This window comes from Bison bison, unplaced genomic scaffold (assembly GCF_000754665.1).
Source record: "Bison bison bison isolate TAMUID 2011002044 unplaced genomic scaffold, Bison_UMD1.0 scf7180017864327, whole genome shotgun sequence".
Taxonomy (NCBI): domain Eukaryota; kingdom Metazoa; phylum Chordata; class Mammalia; order Artiodactyla; family Bovidae; genus Bison; species Bison bison.
The window spans coordinates 5094525-5114371 of record NW_011494899.1 but is presented as its reverse complement, the minus strand read 5'-3'; the positions used below and the strand labels follow the sequence as shown (position 1 = coordinate 5114371).

At 39.3% G+C, this 19847-nt stretch overlaps 1 protein-coding gene across 2 annotated transcripts in view; it reads left to right on the top strand.

Moving 5' to 3' along the window:
- Positions 1 to 19847, top strand: part of TXNRD1 (thioredoxin reductase 1) — a 63256-nt gene that overhangs the window by 31590 nt on the left and 11819 nt on the right. For both annotated transcript variants that reach the window (XM_010853410.1, XM_010853411.1), the window contains exons 6-12: positions 4262 to 4404; positions 4792 to 4907; positions 6307 to 6532; positions 8186 to 8278; positions 8855 to 8931; positions 10382 to 10538; positions 17263 to 17370. In XM_010853410.1, coding sequence (XP_010851712.1) covers positions 4262 to 4404; positions 4792 to 4907; positions 6307 to 6532; positions 8186 to 8278; positions 8855 to 8931; positions 10382 to 10538; positions 17263 to 17370 — 920 coding nt within the window. The remainder of the gene's footprint in view (positions 1 to 4261; positions 4405 to 4791; positions 4908 to 6306; positions 6533 to 8185; positions 8279 to 8854; positions 8932 to 10381; positions 10539 to 17262; positions 17371 to 19847) is intronic.

Below are 19847 nucleotides of genomic sequence, written 5' to 3'. Positions count from 1 at the left end.
TCCCTCTTCCTAAGTGGAAGCGTGGTGGCTTCTTTATTGTTGTCTTTCTCATTACTCCTTGTGCCTTCTGAAGCAAACTTTGGCTTCTCAGTGGGGACCAGAGCTGGGTGCTGTGGGAGTGGCTGGCCCGGCCTGCCGGGATCCACCACCCAGGGAGCAGTCATCGCCTCCCTCCTTTTTGTGCTAAAATGTTGGTGGTGAAGGATACAGTGGACTTAGACAAACACTTTATCATTAGATCTTTGAGGAAGAAAGAAACTGGAGGTATATTTTTCAAATGAGAAGCTGCTAGAGGCTGTTGCTCCGTGTTCCCAGGAGATGAGGCGTGAATGCTTATTTTGCATTTTCAAATAGAAACACATCTAATCTCATGCCCTTGACCAAAGAACAGTGCTTCTGTTTTCTTGGAAGACTGTCTTCTCTGACACTGCAAATAGCTCTGAGCCTGGTGAGGGAGGAAAGGCCCTTTGGACCTGAACCAGGCAGCACAGCTGAATCTGCCTGTAATGGGGTGGGAGGCAGGGAGAGGGGGGTGACTTGTCCAGGACTCAGCCTGTGCTCTGCTCTTCTCCTGAAAGCTCCGAGATGAGACTGTGATAAGAGAAAAATTACATGAGCTCAGTTATGTAAACTGGAGGAATTGGTCCTTTCTGGAAGATTTACTGGCTTCGTATTTTCTTCAGATATATCTGTTCGATTTCCCTTGTGCTCAAGAATTAAATGTACCTTTTAAAAAATTGAGCATTTGTGAAGTTTTAGGATCCCATTGTCCTTAGAGAGAAAGCACAATTATTGGTTTGCAGTTGGGGCCTTGCAGAGTTTCTGGATGCATGTATTCTCTTACCATGCTCAGCTGACGGTTCACGTACAGTGTGTCTGTGCTGCTGTGAGTTACCGTGTAGCCCTGGGCAGGTCATCCATCCATCCTTCATTTCCCTGTGTATATACTGGAAGGAATTTGTGCCCCTTCAGGGTATTTGAGGCATAAGTGAGCAGGTGCAATGAAGATGAAAGGATGCTAGTAGCTCTGTTAGTCTGAATACTGTTGTCGAACCTAGGGGTGTATGGTAGTGAGGGGCGGTTCAGGAGCATGAGAGAATTGGCTTAAGACCCAGTTGCCAGGATGGGCATAAGGGCGCACCCAGGTGAAGTACAGTCCTTGCCTAGGTAGCTGGAATCAGCATTGCAGAGGGTCAGTATTAGGTTACCGCTGGTTGACCAGGCCAGTGGAATCGGGAGGCCTGGGGGAGGTGCTGGGCTGTGCCAGTGGGTGGGCTATTTAGGAATGGGGAGTGTCCACGTGGTATATGGGAATGCAGGAAGGTGGGGGATTTGGGGAATTACTGGAAAGCAGGGCAGCCCTAGAGAACTGGGGTTCTGCTCATGTAACCACCCACAGTCCAGCAGGAATCCGGTTACCACCAGCAGTATGTAAAGTAGGAGTTTGGATTTTGTGAGACTGAAACTCAGTTCTCAGAATGAAATGCAAGACCAGGACCATAGGAGCAGCTAGAGTATCTTGATGCTAAATCCCAAAGTAGTGGGCTGCAGCTTTTTTCGTTTCTTCTGCCTGAGCATAACCACACTAGAGATTGGTGCCTGCCTACTGTACCCGAGGATGAAGGGATTTAGGTAGAGAAAAGGGGTTTGAGGAGTTTGGATATCACATGGGGCCTAACGTTACAAAGTTTGTCCCTAACAATAGAATTAGTGTTGAATTAGGTCTAATCATGGAATTTCTGTCATTGAAGTAATTTTTTTGTACAGGTACTTAATCCCAACTGTGTCTTCTTTTCGAATATGGTATCTCTTGTAAGATTGGCAGAGCAGAATCCACTTAGTACTTCTACCACTGTAAAATTTCAGAGTGAATTCTGCCTTTGATCTTGTTCCTCCCTGGGCGTGTTATTAGCATGCTGTGCTGGACAGCTCCTACTTGTAAGGAACCAAGGTAGAAGATAGCGTCACAGGACATCCCTGTGTCAGTCAGTTCAGTCTCTCAGACATGTCCGACTATTTGAGACCCCATGGATCGCAGCACGTCAGGCTTCTCTGTCCATCACCAACTCCCGGAGCTTGCTCAGACTCATGGCCATCGAGTTGGCGAGGCCACCCAACCATCTCATCCTCTGTCATCCCCTTCTCCTCCTGCCTTCAGTCATTCCCAGTATCAGGGTCTTTTCCAAGGAGTTAGTTCTTTGCATCAGGTGGCCAAAGTATTGGAGTTTCAGCTTCAGCATCAGTCCTTCCAATGATATTCAGGATTGATTTCCTTTAGGATTGACTGGTTGGATCTCCTTGCAGTTCAAGGGACACTCAAGAGTCTTCTCTAACACCACAGTTCAAAAGCATCAATTCTTTGGTGCTCAGCTTTCTTTATAGTCCAACTCTCACACCCATACATGACTCCTGGAAAAACCACAGCTTTGACTAGACGGACCTTTGTTGGCAAAGTAATGTCTCTGCTTTTTAATATGCTATCTAGGGTGGGCATGGCTTTTCTTCCAAGGAGCAAGCGTCTTTTAATTTCATGGCTGCAGTCACCATCTGCAGTGATTTAGGAGCCCAAAAAAATAAAGTCTGACACTGTTTCCACTGTTTCCCCATCTATTTGCCATGAAGTGATGGGACCAGATGCCATGATCTTAGTTTTCTGAATGTCGAGCTTTAAGCCAACTTTTTCACTCTCCTCTTTCACTTTCATTAAGAGGCTCTTTAGTTCTTCTTTGCTTTCTGCCATAAGGGTTGTATCATCTGCATATCTGAGGTTATTGATATTTCTCCTGGCAATCTTGATTCCTAGTTGCATCAGAGTGACAACCAAAACCACTACCAATAAAACCACCACTGATAAAACCACATCTGGGATTTGCTTAAAATATTTTAGTTAAAAAGAAGACGTGTTATGTAATGAGATTGGTTAAATGTTGGTAATTGTTAAATATGGATGATTGGCACATGGGAGTGAGTTAATACTATTCTCTTCCATTCCTGTGGGGAAACAGTGAGTCCTGTCTCATATTTCCATGGTGGTGGATGGACATCAGACAGACAGGCTGGTCGAGGCTCTCTGTAACATCTGCTGGGCCCTAGCACCCGGTCCCCCTGGCCTCATGACCACAGTGGCCTCCAGAGTTCCCCCACCCCAGCTGAACTCACATCTGAAGGTTTGCTCCAGTTTTTCCAGACATTTTTTGGTTCTATGAATTGAATCCCTATAATCTGTTCTCTGGGAGGCCACAAACCAGTTTTTGTGCTGTTGTTCCCACTTCCAGAGGCCGGCTGCTGGTACCCATAGAATTGATTCTAGTACTTCTTGCCTGAACCAAGCTACTTAACCCTGACTCTAGGACTCAGACTGCTCATTTCTGTGTTAGAGGCTTTCAATTTGTGTTGATTCTCTTCTTCCTCCTTCCAAACCACAGCTTGCCCAGAACCTGCCTTCTTCTACCACCAGAGTAGATTTTACCTGTGTCCTATTTTTTCAGTCATTGTTGAAATTGTTAATGAATGAATGACAGGATTTGTTTTTGTCCATTGAAATTCAGTATTAGTGCCTTTGCTCAAAGAATTAATTTTATGATAGAATTTAAGAATCTTCCTCTTTGATGAGACAGGAGGTTTGGGAGATAATGAAGCAGACTGTTAAACTTCTGTCTGGACCAGGGATCGGCACACCTCTGTAAAGGGCCACATAGTAAATATTTTAGGTTTTGTGGGCCTTGTGGCCTGTGTCAGAGCTGCTCAGCTATGGAAGTAAATAATCGTGGCTGGATTTTAGTAAAGCTTCATGTATAGAGGGGGTGGTGGCTGAGTTTCACTGCTGGGGCCTTAATTTGCCAGCCTCTGGTCCAGACACTGTTTCCAGCTTATTAGTACTCCAAACCTGGCTACATCAGAGTCCCTTGGAGATGGATATACATTCCAAATGCTAGGTCTTTTACTTACGCACCCCACTGACTCAGCAGTCAGTGTTCATAGTCCAAGGTAAAATTCCTGTTTGTTTCTAGATAAAGAAGAAAAAAGAAAAAAAAAAAAAAAAAGAAGAAGAAGAAAGTTTGGGTATAGTTATTTTAGTCTTAAAAATTTCCAGGATTTTTATACTAATTAATTGTTTGGTAGTTTTCTAAAGGGAGAAGATACTTGAAAAGGTTGTTTATGTGCTTGAAATGAAGGTCTTGCTGTTTCAAACCAGTTCCTGGGAACTGGTACTTGTCAGGCGGTTGAGAAGCTGAGCATGGTGTCTGTCTTTCTCGTGCAGTTAAACATGACTGGGAGCGAATGACAGAGGCGGTCCAGAACCACATTGGTTCTCTCAACTGGGGCTACCGCGTGGCTCTGCGGGAGAAAAAGGTCACCTATGAGAACGCATACGGAGAGTTTGTGGGGCCTCACAGGATTAAGGTAAGCGTGTGACTGCCTAAGAAGGGTTTTTTTGGTTTTGTATCTTTAAGCTTTTGTTGGGGGAGAAAAAGTGAAGGTGATTATCCTAATAAAGACATTAGTCACCCAGACCATCCAGTTGGGTGATTTTGTGGTCACTTCTTAGGGGCTTTCTCTTGTGGTGTAGTGAAGAATAAGAGGACTGGGTTTGGGGCCAGATTAGCAGGATTTGAATCTTGGCTCTATGTCTGCTTCCTAGCATTGTGCCCTTGAGCAACCTCTCACTGCATTAGCAAATTGTTAGGAAGATCAAATTGGTCACTGTAGTTAACAGCCTTTTGAATTACAATGTTGACAATTCTAAAGGATAATAAATTATTAAAAATTGATATATTGGTTCCTTTGTAGGCAACAAATAACAAAGGCAAAGAGAAGATTTACTCAGCAGAGAGATTTCTCATTGCCACTGGTGAAAGGCCGCGTTATTTGGGTATCCCCGGTGACAAAGAATACTGTATCAGCAGGTAAGGACAAATTGGGGGAGAAAAGAGGATTTCTGCTTTTTCTGTTTTCTTCAAATCCTTTTAATCCTTTTCCTAGAACTTAAGTTTTTCACGACATTTTTGCCCAAAGGAACAGGGAATTAGGGAAAAGAGGAAAAAACTTTAAACCAGAGAACATTAAAAAAATTCAGGATTATAAACATTGGTCATTTTATCACCCAGAGTTAATATCTCTACTCATATGTAGGTTATGCTTGCAATATTTATATTTGAAATTTATATGTATGTGAGTATGTCTTATAAATGTATACTATGTAAAACCCAGATGAATATTTACAGATACTTTGGAAAATAATTGATACATATGTCTGTACTTTTTTTTTTTTCCTTGCAAAATTAGGATTACATTTCCTTGCAAAATGTAGATACTATACAACTTAGAGGATAACAGGCCATTTAGGTTTCTCAACCCTAGTTTTTCCTTACTCTTTGCCATTTGAATGGGTGCAGCGTCAATGCAGAGGGACCCTCTGAAATCAGTGAGTCAGGCAAGGTTTTGCTGTGCGGCTTATTTTTGCCCATCAAGTGGAAATACTGGTGACATTATTGTTCAGTAGTTTTGAATTATGATGTTATTAAGGTAGATTGTTGATAAATATGTCTCCTTGGATGCTCTTTTCCCAGGAGTTTCTTATTTTCTGATCATGTTATTACTATTTATTTTTAGGCTTTTTTCCTTTGTAATATGAGTTTATCCTGTGAACCTTTGCCCGGGATAGCTCAGTTGGCATCTCTCGTTTTCACTGTCTTAGATGAACTCCCTTGTCATATTTTTAAAAATTCGTCTACCAATAATACTTTTAGGATCTCTTATGTCTGGTGTCCTCCTCACTCTGCTAGAAGATTTTGTCAGGCTTTACTTTGAATGGTTTTTATATTACAAAACCCACACGTTGACAGCTTTTCTCCACCTCTCTCCCCACCGTTGGTGATTGGTATGGTGGTTGAGGAAAAGTAACACAGGTTTTCCACCTCAGAGAGAGCTGGAGTGGTGGGTCGAGGGTGGGGTTTAGGTTTGCACATGTGCGATTTTAAACACGTAAGTGGAGAATTACTCCAAATAGTACAAAATAAGCTTGTTTGGGAGTTGGACTAGTGTCAGAGTTGCTATGGTTTGCTGTGCTCACCCATGGAAGCTCGAGCTGCTCCCACAGCAGTTGAGTGGTGAGAAAGGAGAGTGTCTGAGACCTTATAAAAATTCCTCAAATATTATGTGTGTAGCTAATCAGGATGGTTTTAGTCCTAAAAATGTCTTGTTCTTAAGAAAGTAAAAATACCTACTTTAATTTGGGTCATTATACACATATGGACATTTTTCTGTTCTTTTCTTCCTTTAAAAGAAAACTTTTTTTTTTTCCAGTGATGATCTTTTCTCTCTACCTTATTGCCCGGGTAAGACCCTGGTGGTTGGAGCATCCTATGTTGCTTTGGAATGTGCTGGATTTCTTGCTGGTATTGGTTTAGACGTCACTGTTATGGTACGATCCATTCTCCTAAGAGGATTTGACCAGGACATGGCCAACAAAATTGGTGAACATATGCAAGAACATGGTATCAAGTTCATAAGACAGTTTGTACCAATAAAAGTAAGTGGGGTTGCCTGGAGGTTTGTTGATTCTATACTCAGATTAAAAGGTGAGAGAGTTGGGGTGGGTGAGGGAAGAAGCCTCCTTTCAGCATTATGAACCATTGGGGATATTGTCATTCCTCAATTGTGTGATTTAGGTATATATACTATTTCTACCTAAATAGGTCCTACCACCTAAATAGCTTTGTTCTTATTTGCAGATTAATGATTTCCTTCCCCTTTCAACTTTACCATCTTTTATTCTCTTCTGTTGAAATGCTTTGCTTTATGTGTTCCATTATTTTATTATCTTTGACCTGTTATATTAATACTTGCTTTTTTCCTACATACCAGTGATTTAAATAAGAGTTTAAGACTGGACTGATTTTTTTTCTTTCAAAGACGTTTCACCTTAGTATACAGTATAGTCCACAGATGTACTGTATTATTCTTGCTTCCCTGGAAATGATTATCGAATTTTGTTATGTCGGCTGGCCTTGTTTTGCTTATTTAATCTTCTTTTCGGTTCTTTTGAAAGTGCTGAATAATATGCCAAATTCGGTACTTGTTAACCACAAATGTTCTGATACACAAGAGTGACAGAATCGATCACTTGACATATCTCTAACAGATTCCTGTAGGGCAAGTAAGGATGAGCTGATATTGTTTAAATTAAGGAGTTTTATTGTAATATTGTTTAAGGAATTTTAGCTGTTATTTTAAAAATTGCTTAATGGGCTAGTAACTTGGGGTTTTTTTGTGGGAGCATGAATCTCTTGATGCTGGTAAATAACAGTATAAGTGTGGGGATTAGAAAGACCCGAGTTCAAATCCTGTTCTGCCAGTTTCTTGGCATGTGACTCTGGGAGAATGACTGCCCCAAGCCTCACTTTCTTTTGTGAAATGATAATTGATAACATCCATCTCACGGTTCTCATGAGAATTCTACTAGCATTAGGACTGTGATTAGAAGAAACAGCTGTGTATATATGCTGTACTGATAAAAAGTAGCATCTTCCTTTCTAATCTCTGAACATTTTGGATGTCGTGGGCCCTTTGGGAACATGGTGGACTGTCCCTACTGAAATAAGCCTGTGTCTGTGTACATAACATTCTGCTCAGTTTACCAGGGTGATTTAAAGATTGTGGGCTTTCCTGGTGGCTCAGACAGTAAAGAATCTTCCTGCAAGGCAAGAGACCCAGGTTCAATCCCTGGGTCAGGAAGATCCCCTGGAGAAGAGAATGTCTTTCCACTCCAGTATTCTTGCCTGGAGAATTCCATGGACAGGGAAGCCTAGTAGCTACAGTCCATGGGGTCGCAGAGAGTTGGACATGACTAAGCAACTAATTTTAAAATTTTTTTCTCAGAGATTGTAGTGTGCTTTCTCTGGCTTTTTTCTTTGCTGATTTGTCTCTGAATTTTATTCTATTTGAGAATTATTTGAAGGAAAGCCCCTCTAACAAACAGTAAGCAATGAGAAAGAAGGGAATAAATAAAAGAATCTCATGTCGTCCTAAAGATGTTGATGTGAGGGAGATGGGACATAAAAGACCTTACAAGCAGATGTTGTATTTTAACTTTGGGTTAACCAGATAGGAGAGGACATAATTATCCACCTTGATATTGACATGTGTCTTTATTGTGGAGTAAAACCTTGTATTGCTTTCATAGGTTGAACAAATTGAAGCAGGGACACCAGGCCGACTGAGAGTGATAGCTAAGTCCACCGATAGTGACCAAACCATCGAAGGAGAGTATAATACGGTAAGGAATGGACCTTGGTCATACTTCATTAGAAAGCAAATCACATGCTTATGCTGTATTTGCTGGGTTGCTGTTTCTAAACTGCTGGTTCTGTTCCTATTCTAAGACACCTTTATTACTTACGATATTATAATTTGTTTTGGTACAGGGATGGATTTAAATTTTTTCTACTGTAACTTAAATATTATTTATCAAATGGTTATTGAAAAGTATTAGCGTGTTAAAATGAACTAGAATTTCTCCGTCTCATGTTCTTGTATTTCCCCAGCCCACCACTTAAAAAAAAACAGACTTCAGTGGTAGGCTATGCTTTGTCTCTATACTTGGCTAAATTTACTAAGGAATTGTTAATTCCCTTTTTCTTAAGAAATGTGTACAGCTTCTTACTATATCATGTTTAGAAGATTTAATTTAAATGATTTTGATTTGTTTAAACTCTTGGCATTGTTTTCTTAATAGAATATTTCTTTCCAGGTCTGGAACATGAATCAGATTGGCTTAATGGAAAAAAATCTGATGAAATAACTCATGTACAGCCTTTTTATTAACAGTCACTATATATTAATGATTTTTCAGGTATTGCTGGCAATAGGAAGAGATGCTTGCACGAGAAAAATTGGCTTAGAAAACGTGGGGGTAAAGATAAATGAAAAGTAAGAAAAGAATTTTTATTATGTTTTATTAAATACTATTTCAGTGATTTATAAGGTTCCTTAGTAGTGAAGTTTTAGGTGTTTGCTTGGTTTCTCTTTCGTTTGGCCATGCAGCACGTGGGATCTTAATTCCCTGACCAGGGATGGAACCCTGGCTCCCTGAAGTGGAAGCATGGCGTCTTAACCACCGGACCGCCAGAGAAGTCCTTGGAGTTTTAGATTTTTAAAGTTAGTTTTTACCACAGTTGGAGCATTCCCTTTTTAAGCTTAGAGGACTCTTCATTCAGTGCTTATCACCGTCTTTCCTGTTTGTCTTCCCCCCCCCTCCTTTTTCGAAATCTAAATGAAAGATGCACTGGCTTTAATTTTGTTTCTTTAATGTGTATATGTACAGTAAAAGATCCAACTCCTCACTGAATTGCAGTTACATGCTTTAAAAGCTTCATTGAATATGCAGATTTGAACCAGGTTTAAAGCTACCAAGTCTTAGAATCACTAGAGTGGTCACTACGTTTCTAGTGACAGCTGCAAATACGAAAACTTTGCTGTTTTATTAGCTAAAATCCTTTGCACTGTACCACTGCTCTGGATAATTGAGACTCTGTTTTCTGCTTCTGGAAGGGGCATGGGATATTTTCCCAGTATCACCTTTCCTACATCCATTTGAAAACAAGTGCTGTGAAAGGCTAGGTGCCTTGGAAATTGAAAATAGAGAGTCCCCACTACCGCCCCCTACCTCCCTTCCTTCTTACAGGAGGAACATTTATTCAGAAGAGATTTCTTAATCTTAATATGAGGATTTTTGTTTTATTCTTTTCCCCCTTGGGTTGGAGAGACAAGGGAGTTAAGGAGGTCTGATAAGATTTAGCGGACCAAGTGTTCCACCGTCTTGAAAACCTACTTGCCTGTGTGCACCGGGACCAAGGTTTAGATTTTATTTAATATTAATAGCTCACACTTATTCTGTACTTACCAGGGTCCATGGACTGCTGTGTAAATGTTTTGTACACATTTCTCATTCAGTTCTCACAACCCCTTTAGGTAGATGATGATATTTTTTTCTTCTGTTATTCCCATTATCATCATTCCCATTTATAGGTGGGAAAATGAGGTTTAGAGATGTTAAATAGCCCTCCCAAGATCACAGAGGTAATAACTAACAGACCTAGTTACTGCAGTTCAGAATCCTCCTTTGTTCTTAACCACTGTGTTCTACTTTTCCCATTCCACGGTTTCTTAATAATTTTCTTATTCCTTTGATTTTCAAAATAGCTAGAATGTCTAAGCTTTTGGCTCTTCTGAGCTTTGTTGTTGTTGTTTTGGTAATACATTAGAACATCACCCTCAGCCAGACTCCCGATTTTGGGTTTCTTTGGGAGAAAGGGGATTTTGTTGGACTTATTAATTAACAGTGGTAATGGATAGTGCTTTTAACTGAATGAATTTGCAGGACTGGAAAAATACCTGTCACAGAGGAAGAGCAAACCAACGTGCCTTACATCTATGCCATCGGTGATATATTGGAAGGGAAGCTGGAGCTCACCCCCGTGGCCATCCAGGCAGGAAGGCTGCTGGCTCAGAGGCTGTATGGTGGCTCCACTGTTAAGGTGAGTGCTGGGGCTGTCAACACTGAGATGCTATTCGAAGTGGTCCTCCTGGTGCTCTGGGTAAGCTGCTGGTGAAGTTTTCCAGGTCTTGAATAATTTAGTTATTTTGATGATGGCATTCCCATATGTGCTTTAGTAACTATTCTAGGCAAGACATTGTTACGACCTCTCTACCTTTGTGATTTATTATGGACATTGTCACTCTCAGAATCAAACGAGGAGTAAAATGAGCTTGAGTAAATCACGTTTCAGCCCTGTTAGGTTCTGTAAATTCCTAATAATTGCATCTTACATCCATTCTTTATTACCAATTGGTGTATAATGTTCTAAATCTGTTTATGGCACCTGACTAGGCTATAAAAGGATTTGAGAATGTAAGTAAATAATATCAGTCTTCAGAGCTGTTTGAAGTGATATTCAGGCTTTATTCCCCCATCCTTTATAAAAATAGATCTCCTGCTCTTGGAATGTTGAATGTGTTATATGAATGTTCTAAAGTGATTTTAAAAGTCAGTGGAGGAAATTAAAACTCTTATTTGTATCTTATGAGACTAGATGTCAAGAAAAGAATAAATATGCTCAATTAATTTTTTAAGACATTCTTCAAAGAACAGTTTTAACTTCACAGCAAAATCGAGAGGAAGTTTGGTGGCTCAGCGGTAAAGAATCTTTCTGCAATATAGGAGACGTGGGCTCAGTTCCTGGGTTGAGAAGGTCTCCTGGAGAAGGAAATGGCAACCCAACTCCAGTATTCTTGCCTGGAGAATCCCATGCACAGAGGAGCCTGGTGGGCTGCAGTCTATGGGGTGGGAAGAGTTGGACACAACTGAGTAACTCAACCACCACCACCATAGAGATTTTCTATATATCCCCTGCCCCTAATTATTATCAATGTTCCCTTCCTAATTATTTTTTTAAAGGATTCTGGAAATTATTTTTTAAAAAAGGATGGTAAAGAATTTAGTCACTCTCCATTTTCCTTGTGCATAAATCATCATAGGTTGATTTAGTTAGGTTATAGCAATGGAGCCTCAAAAATACTGCTAATAAAATTTGTGACAAGCATTTTGAATGTGTATGGGGTTAGTTTGGATTGTAGTATAATAAATCTTAATATTTTGAGATTAACAGGATTGAAAAGAGTTTTTAATACAAGGTTGTCTGATCATGCAGGGAATAGTAGTTGGTTCATAGTCCATGGGGTCGCAAAGAGTCGGACACAACCGAGCGACTTCACTTTCACTTTTTACTGTCCTGCATTGGAGAAGGAAATGGCAACCCACTCCAGTGTTCTTGTCTGGAGAATCCCAGGGACGGGGGAGCCTGGTGGGCTGCCGTCTATGGGGTCGCACAGAGTCGGACATGACTGGAGCGACTTAGCAGCAGCAGCGTATTACTATTTGGAATAAACTTAACTGCCTCTTTAAATGAATTATGTCTTTTATACTTTTGGAGTTTTTGAGTTTATGGTAAATCAAGAAAAGGTAATTCAGAAATATAATGAGGTGCATTTAATTTCTTTTTTTGGACCTTTTTATCTTTTTGATTTCCTAAAGTGAAAAGGAAAAAAATTTTATACCAATAATAATCAGAGGGAAAATATGCAAAAAATTGCTAGTAAATAAATGTGGAATTACTGTAGCACCAATTTTCTTAAAAATCCAGTGAATCCACCTACTTTGGACATAAACTTCTTTGTGTGAGCAGAGTACTATATTCTAGCATCTCCCAGGTAGAGCAAATTCTTTCTTAAAGTGCCTTCAGCTTTTATCAGCCTCTCTTTTTTTCTTGTCCCTTTTTCATGCCCTGTTTTTTAGTCTAACTAATAGGACAAGTACTTTACTGAACAGGAAAATAAACAAGTGTTGCTAAGTCCCTGAGTTTGAAATCTCGTCAGTCTGTCAAGGATAGTAAACAAAACTGCAGTACTAATAGATACCTAGGTTAATTGTATTTGGGGAAATTACACATTGTTTTAAGAACTGTGTAATCCTTTTAATTTTGTCCCGTGTGCATTAATATATCATTCCCATATATCTGAGAACATTAATGGATCCACATCCACCTGCCTTCCTTCTGCAGGAGCAGCTAGCTGTCTGTTGAAAACTTCAGCTTAACATAAACACCTGCCTAAATTAAATCTGTTGTGGGATTTTAAGAGAACCCAAATTGAATAATGGGTGTTTGTGTCTTCCTCCAAAATTGATAACATGTATTCATTGCCCTATAAGAGTGTTTGGAGAAAAGAGGACAGAGAGCAGCTGTGTTTGTCCATGCCTGGCACTGTGCTCAATGCCGTGTATGCACGCACCTCATTCCACTACAGAGCAGCTGTAGAGACTGATGACACGTTACAGGGAATTAGGTAACTGTCCAAGGTCACAATGCTTGGAGGCAGCCAAGGCAAAAATCTAGTCCATATCTGATTTGTAGGTACTGCTGTGTTAACCGTGAAAATGCATCTCGTAAAGACACCTGAAATGGTAAAGAATCTACCTGCAGTACGGGAAACCAGGGTTCGATCCCTGGGTTGGGAAGATTCCCTGAAGAAGGGAATGGCAACCCACTGTTGTATTCTTGCTTGGAGAAGTCTATAGACAGAGGATCCTGGCAGGCTACAGTCCATGGGGTCGTAAAGAGTTGGACACGACTAAGCAACTAATGGAGAAGGCAATGGCACCCCACTCCAGTACTTTTGCCTGGAAGGTCCCGTGGACAGAGGAGCCTGGCAGGCTGCAGTCCATGGGGTCGATAGAGTCGGACACGACTGAGCGACTTCACTTTCACTTTTCACTTTCATGCATTGGAGAAAGAAATGGCAACCCACTCCAGTGTCCTTGCCTGGAGAATCCCAGGGACGTGGAAGCCTGGTGGGCTGCCGTCTATGTGGTCGCACAGAGTTGGACATGACTGAAGCGACTTAGCAGCAGCAGCAGCAGCAGCAAGCAACTAACACAAAGACATGAGGAAGATTTGGGAAGTATCAATTATAAAAGGTGATGAGGGTAGAAAAGATGTCTCAAGACTCTAAATACTACCACTTGTAGTAGTTTAGCACAAGAGGTGCTTGTACTAAATGAAGTGGAAAGTATATTGAAAAAATTTAAATGAATCTTTTTAACAGTAGATTAAAGTCATTTTCAAAGCTGCTAAACATATTTGCCCTTAAATATTCTGTTATTTTTGGGAACATGAGGAAGGAGAAAAATATTTTTATCATTTCAAAAACAGAGAACAGATCATAAAGGTGAGTCAACCTGTAGGTGATGGACATTCTAGTAAGCTCTTTAAAAAGCCAGATGATAAGACACATGTACCAGCTTTAAAAGATTGTAATGGGAACTTATTTGAAAAGACCCTGGTGCTAGGAAAGATTGGAGGCGGGAGGAGAAGGGGACGACAGAGGATGAGATGGTTGGATGGCATCACCGACTCAATGGACATGGGTTTGGGTAGACTCTGGGAGTTGGTTATGGACAGGCCCAAAGAATTGGACATGACTGAGCAAATGAATGAACTGAACTGAATGGGCACTCCAGCTGTTTTCTCCAAGGAGCAATAGATTTCTTGGATTTTAGAATTGCTCAAACACTTGAAATAATTTTATTATTACTTAAAATGTTGCTTTGTAAGCTCAGTTTTACAGTAAATATAAAAATATTTTTTGTCAGAACTGTAGAGAAACCACAGTACACATCTCTGCAATTTGAGGATGGAGTGTGTTCTGAAAGTTTATTAACTTGATTAGTCAAATAGAAGTATTGAGAAAAAGGACTACATTTCTCAGGTTAGGCCACAATAGTCAGTTAAGCCAATTGGAAACAGTTTTGGGACCAAGGAGAAAAAATATCTTTAATTTGGATCCAGGTTTCCATCTGATACATTATTTTCTGCCATCATTTAATTTAATGCACATTTGCTTAAGGTGAATTCCTTGTGGGGTTTTTGGTTCGTGTTTTAGTTTATTATGTCTTCACTTTATACTTTTTGGAAGATATTTTTGCTGAATAGAGAATTCCAGATTTACAGTGTTTATTTAAGTATTTTAATAATTTGCCCATTGTCTTCTGGTTGCATAGGAGAATATGCTATCATTTTTATCTTTGCTCCTCTTAAGATTTTCCCTTTCACTGTTTCTTAGCAATTTGATTATTGCATGCTTTGCCATGCTTTTCTTTATAATTCTGCTTATGGTATATCAAGATTTGGAGATTTATCTGTTCATAGTTTTTATCAAATTTGGAATTTTTTTTAGCTATTCAGTTAAGTTTTTGCTTTCCTCCTCTTTTGTCCCCTCTCCAAGCCTCAAATTAATGACTGGTGATTCACTTGCTATTATCCCATGGGTCTCTGATGCTCTGTTTATGTTTTTCCCCCTGTTTCTGTGCTTTTCTCAGAGAGCCTATTGCAATGTCTTCAAGTCCACTGATCTTTTCTTTTGTAGTCTTGGGATGTAAATCCCATTCTGTGTAATTTGCACTTCAAATAGTTTCATCTCTACAAGTTACATTTTCCTTTTCTGTCCTCAGCAGACTGCATTTTTATCTACCTTCTTGAGCCTACAGAACACGTTTTTAATAGCTCTTTTAATGTCCTCTGCTAATCGCATCATCTCTTTCGCAGTGTCTATTTCTATTGATTAGTTTTATTCTTGATATTAGTTTGGAAGGATAAAGACTTTGTGCCGTTTACACTGCTGGGTGCTGGGTTTTGTTGCATTCCTTTGTATAGTGTTGGAGTTTGTTTTGGTGGCCCGTTAAGTTACACAGGAGTCCGTTTATCCTTGTGTAACCTGCTTTTCAGCTTTTTTTGGGTGTGTCAACAGTAATGTTTCATTTAGGCCTAATTTAGTTCTACTCAATGGAGGCCCTTCCAAGGAGTCTGTCCCATTCCTCCTACTGTGAACTCTTTCCCTACTCGGGCTTGTAAGAGTAGGTCATTTTGGGGCTCACTGCTTGCCAGTGGCTCCTTCCTCACCCTGATTGCTTTCCTCTGGCATTGATTACAGATCAGTGCTCAGCCCAAATCTCAGGAGGCCCTCTCTGCCGATCTCACTTTCTCTTTATGCAGCCTCACCCACTTTGCTGTTCTTCCCTGCAGCTTCCGGCCATGTTGGCATCTCTGAACCGGGATCTCTGTCACTGTAACTCAGAAAGACCACTCTGCAGTCTGTTCCCTCTCCTTACCAAGCCCTAGAAAGTGCTCTGGGCAGGAAACTCGCCTCATTTGTTGCCCTTCTTGTTTCCTATCCCAACAGCAGCCGTGGTGCTGCGCTGCCCATGGTCCAGTGTCTAAGAAGTGTTTCATATTTGTCTGTTTTGTTTTTAAGTTGTTTAAAGCAGGAAGTAAACCTGGTCCATTATGGGTGTAAGCAGAAGTCTGTCTTTACTTTTGAATCAGAATTCCAAGGATTTGTATTAGAGGAAAAAAAGACTATATATTGCTAATTCTAGAGGGAGGCACATTTTAAAGATTCCACCCTACTGTGTTAGAGAGTGAGAATTGTATTGTTCATATTTTAAGTTCAGAATGACTTAACCTCTTTGTCCAGATGTGACTGGGTAGGTTTTTACCAACTGGCGTTTGCAAATGTATTTGGCATCTCCGTAATTGTGTTTTTCATAATTCACATCAGCATATTAAAGCCTCTGAGAAATCTGATGGTTGAGAAACCTATTTGCTTAATACAGCATTTTACAAACTTGTTCGACTTCAGAACCCTTTTGTCATCTATGACTACTAAAGTATGCTTTGGAAATACTGTCATAGTCATGAACTTTTTTTTTTTTTTTTGAATAATTTTGTTTATTTATTTATTTTTGACTGTGCTGGGTTTTTGTTACTCCACAGGCTTTTCTCTAGGTGTAGCCAGTGGGGGCTACTCTCTAGTTGGCTATGTGCAGGCTTCTCATTGTGGTGGCTTCTCTTGGGCAGCACCGCTCTAGGGCATAAGGGCTCTGGTAGTCACGGCTCCCAGGCTCTAGAGCATAGGCTCAGTAGATGCGATGCATAGGCTTAGTTGCTCTGTGGCACGTGCAGTCTTCCCGGATCAGGGGTCAAACCTGTGTCTCTTGCATTGGTAGGCAGATTCTTTACCACTGAGCCACCAGGGAAAAGCCCATCATGAACTTCTTTTGTTCCTTGGTCTTCGTTACCATGTTAATGGCTGCATAAGAGTGCATTGAGAATATGTACTATAGAACCACTTTCTTACTTGAATTTTAAAGCCACTCTGATATTTCCACTATTGATGAGAACTGCGACATTGCTCAGTTAATTTACATAGCTTTTTCTGTATATTAAATTATTATCATAGATTTCTAAAAGTGAGGTTATTGGGCCAAAAACTGTAAAATGTTTTTATGGCTCTTGATTTGTATTACCTAATTGATTTTCCAGTAAAGTCTGTTAACTTCTGCATTAGTAATAGACTTACAACATTGGGTGCACGAGGATTGTTTTTGCTTTATTTAACGGAGAGAAAGCATGTGCTTATCAACATGAGTTGATAGCTGGATGAGAAGCCGCATGAGCCTCTTATTCATGACTAGTCTTGACAGAATGTAAACCTCTGCTGAAATATTATCACATCAGTTAATGGTTCTCAGTACAGTAGGCTTTTATTAGTCTACTTTTCTCTCCTCATTTTGAAGTTTTTTGAAATATATGTTCTTTTGAGTTATAATCTCTCCCATCATAACTCCTTTCCTCTGTTTTGAAACAGTGTGACTATGAAAACGTTCCAACGACTGTTTTCACTCCTTTGGAATATGGGTCTTGTGGTCTTTCTGAGGAGAAAGCTGTGGAGAAATTTGGGGAAGAAAATGTTGAGGTAAGTTTTACTCTTCACTACTTAGTACTCTTTTTTCCAAAATTTAAAATAATTTCTACCATAAAGAGAAGCTGAAAAATAGTACAAAGAACTTTTGTATACCCATTTTCCAGATTCATGTGTTAGTAACATTTTGCCCATTTGTTTTATCCTCTTCATAGTCTCTTTATCTCCGTGCATCTGTGTGTATTTCTTTTTCCTGAACCATTTAAGAGTAAGTTGAATGCCCCTTTACCCCTAAATGCTTTAATACTATGAACAAGGACATTTTCCTATCTAAACACATGGTGGTTACTACTTTTTAGACAGTTTACTGTTGATATAATATTGTTATCTGACCTACCTTCCATTCATCAGTTGATCCAGTAATTCTTGGTTCTGTTTTTCAAAACCACTTTTACTGGTTTCTTTTTATTATTGATATGGTTAAAAAATACAGGGAAAAACTAAAAAGTACCTACATTTCTACTGTTCTATTAGCTTTTTTTTTCTACCATTACCCTTTAATTTATAGCTAATGTTGCCAGTCACTTTTTATCCTATATATAGTCAAGGAAGGGATTCCCTCGTAGCTCAGTTGGTAAAGAATCTGCCTGCAGTACAGAAGACCCAGGTTCAATTCCTAGGCCAGGAAGATCCCCTGGAGAAGGAAATGGCAACCCACTCCAGTATTCTTGCCTGGGAAATCCCATGGATGAGGAGCCTGGTGGGCTAGTTTATGGGGTCACTAGAGTCAGGCACGACTTAGCTACTAAACCACCACCAATGTCAAGGAAACTGCACATGAAGTAAACTACTTTTATATACACAAATAATGCCACACAAAGGGTCTGCTGTTTAAATCATTTGGGAAAAAAAGTTTGCAGTAAAACCTTAAAGACCAGATTTGTGAATCAGAGTACATTTTGTAATATGAAAGTCTATTTTAAATTTCTCAACAACTTCTTTTATTCTATATTTTAGTAATAGCATGTAATATTGATCTATCAGGAACACATTATTAGCATTTTTTTCTGGTTATAAGAATAGTATACCCTCATAGGAAATTTTCAAAATATTAAAAAAGGAAATTTTATATATGTATAATTTTGTGTTGGTATACATAGCTTAATTTTTAAAGTGTGATTAAGTTACATGCAATTTTCTGTTGTACTTGACAATTAGTGTTAGATCACAAGCATTTCCCTCTAAAAGCACCATTTTAAAAAATTGCTTTGGCAATATTTCCTTTCAAGGGTGCTACTTATAGTAATTTTTTAAGCCATTTTATTAGATTAATTTCTCACTATTATGAATAGAATGATGAACATCTTTGTTACTCATTGTCTCTATCGCTGATTATTTTCTGAGTATATATTGCTATCAAAATATAATTTAAATTTTAAGATTCTTAATAGTCTATTTTTTCAGATAATTTTTTGTATTTGTTTGATTAGAATTTGCATTTTTCATTATAAAGGCAAGGCGTTTGAGTTGAAGAAATCTTGAAAAATACAAAGGAAATAGGAAACAATCCCTCATAGACTTATGTTGATAACACAGCTGTTGTTAGTAGTTTTTAAAATCATTTTCTCCCCTGAGTAATTGTCGTGATACTATGATACTATACATTCAGTTTTGTAACCCACATTTATCAAAAAATTTATATCATATTACAAGGTAAAAGAATGTTATATAATGTTTAGATAATCAGTGTGTTTTTAAAATATCCTACCAACATTGTATATTTTGAAATGAGGCTAGCAGTTGAAGGAGAAAAAATCCCGTTAGTCATCCAAGACTTAAATTTATGAAATGTCAGTAAGGATGTCTGTGTCCTTTCATCTGTCATCTCTCCCTCCTTCCTTCCCTCCTTCGATACTTTTGGTGGATAATTTCAGAGAAGGAGATGTCTTTGGAAATATTAAGTAAGAGAACTAGATAATTGCTATAATTGTTCCTGGCACCATACTTGTTTCTTGCCCAAAGTTGTCATTCTTTTGAGGTAACAGGATAGCATTGGTTTCTTTTTTTTTAATGCAAGACGGAAAGTAATTACATGGCTTCTATCTCTCATTTGCTTGAACTTTGTTGTTGTTACATAAGGTTGATTCATTGGAGGCTGAAGTATAATTAAGGGATGAGATTCTGGCAAAAGAGTTGTCAACTATGAGTTTAAAGTTATTTACCTTCTGACCAGGTTCTTATATGTTCCATGAATTTTTTTGTTTAATAAAAGTCTAATTATTAAATATTAAAGAGCATCCACTGTCTTCACACCACAACTAGTGTTTGACAGACATACTTCTTGATCAGATCAGATCAGATCAGATCAGTCACTCAGTCGTGTCTGACTCTTTGCAACCCCATGAATCGCAGCACGCCAGGCCTCCCTGTCCATCACTAACTCCTGGAGTTCACTCAGACTCACGTCCATCGAGTCAGTCATGCCATCCAGCCATCTCATCCTCTGTCATCCCCTTCTCCTCTTGCCCCCA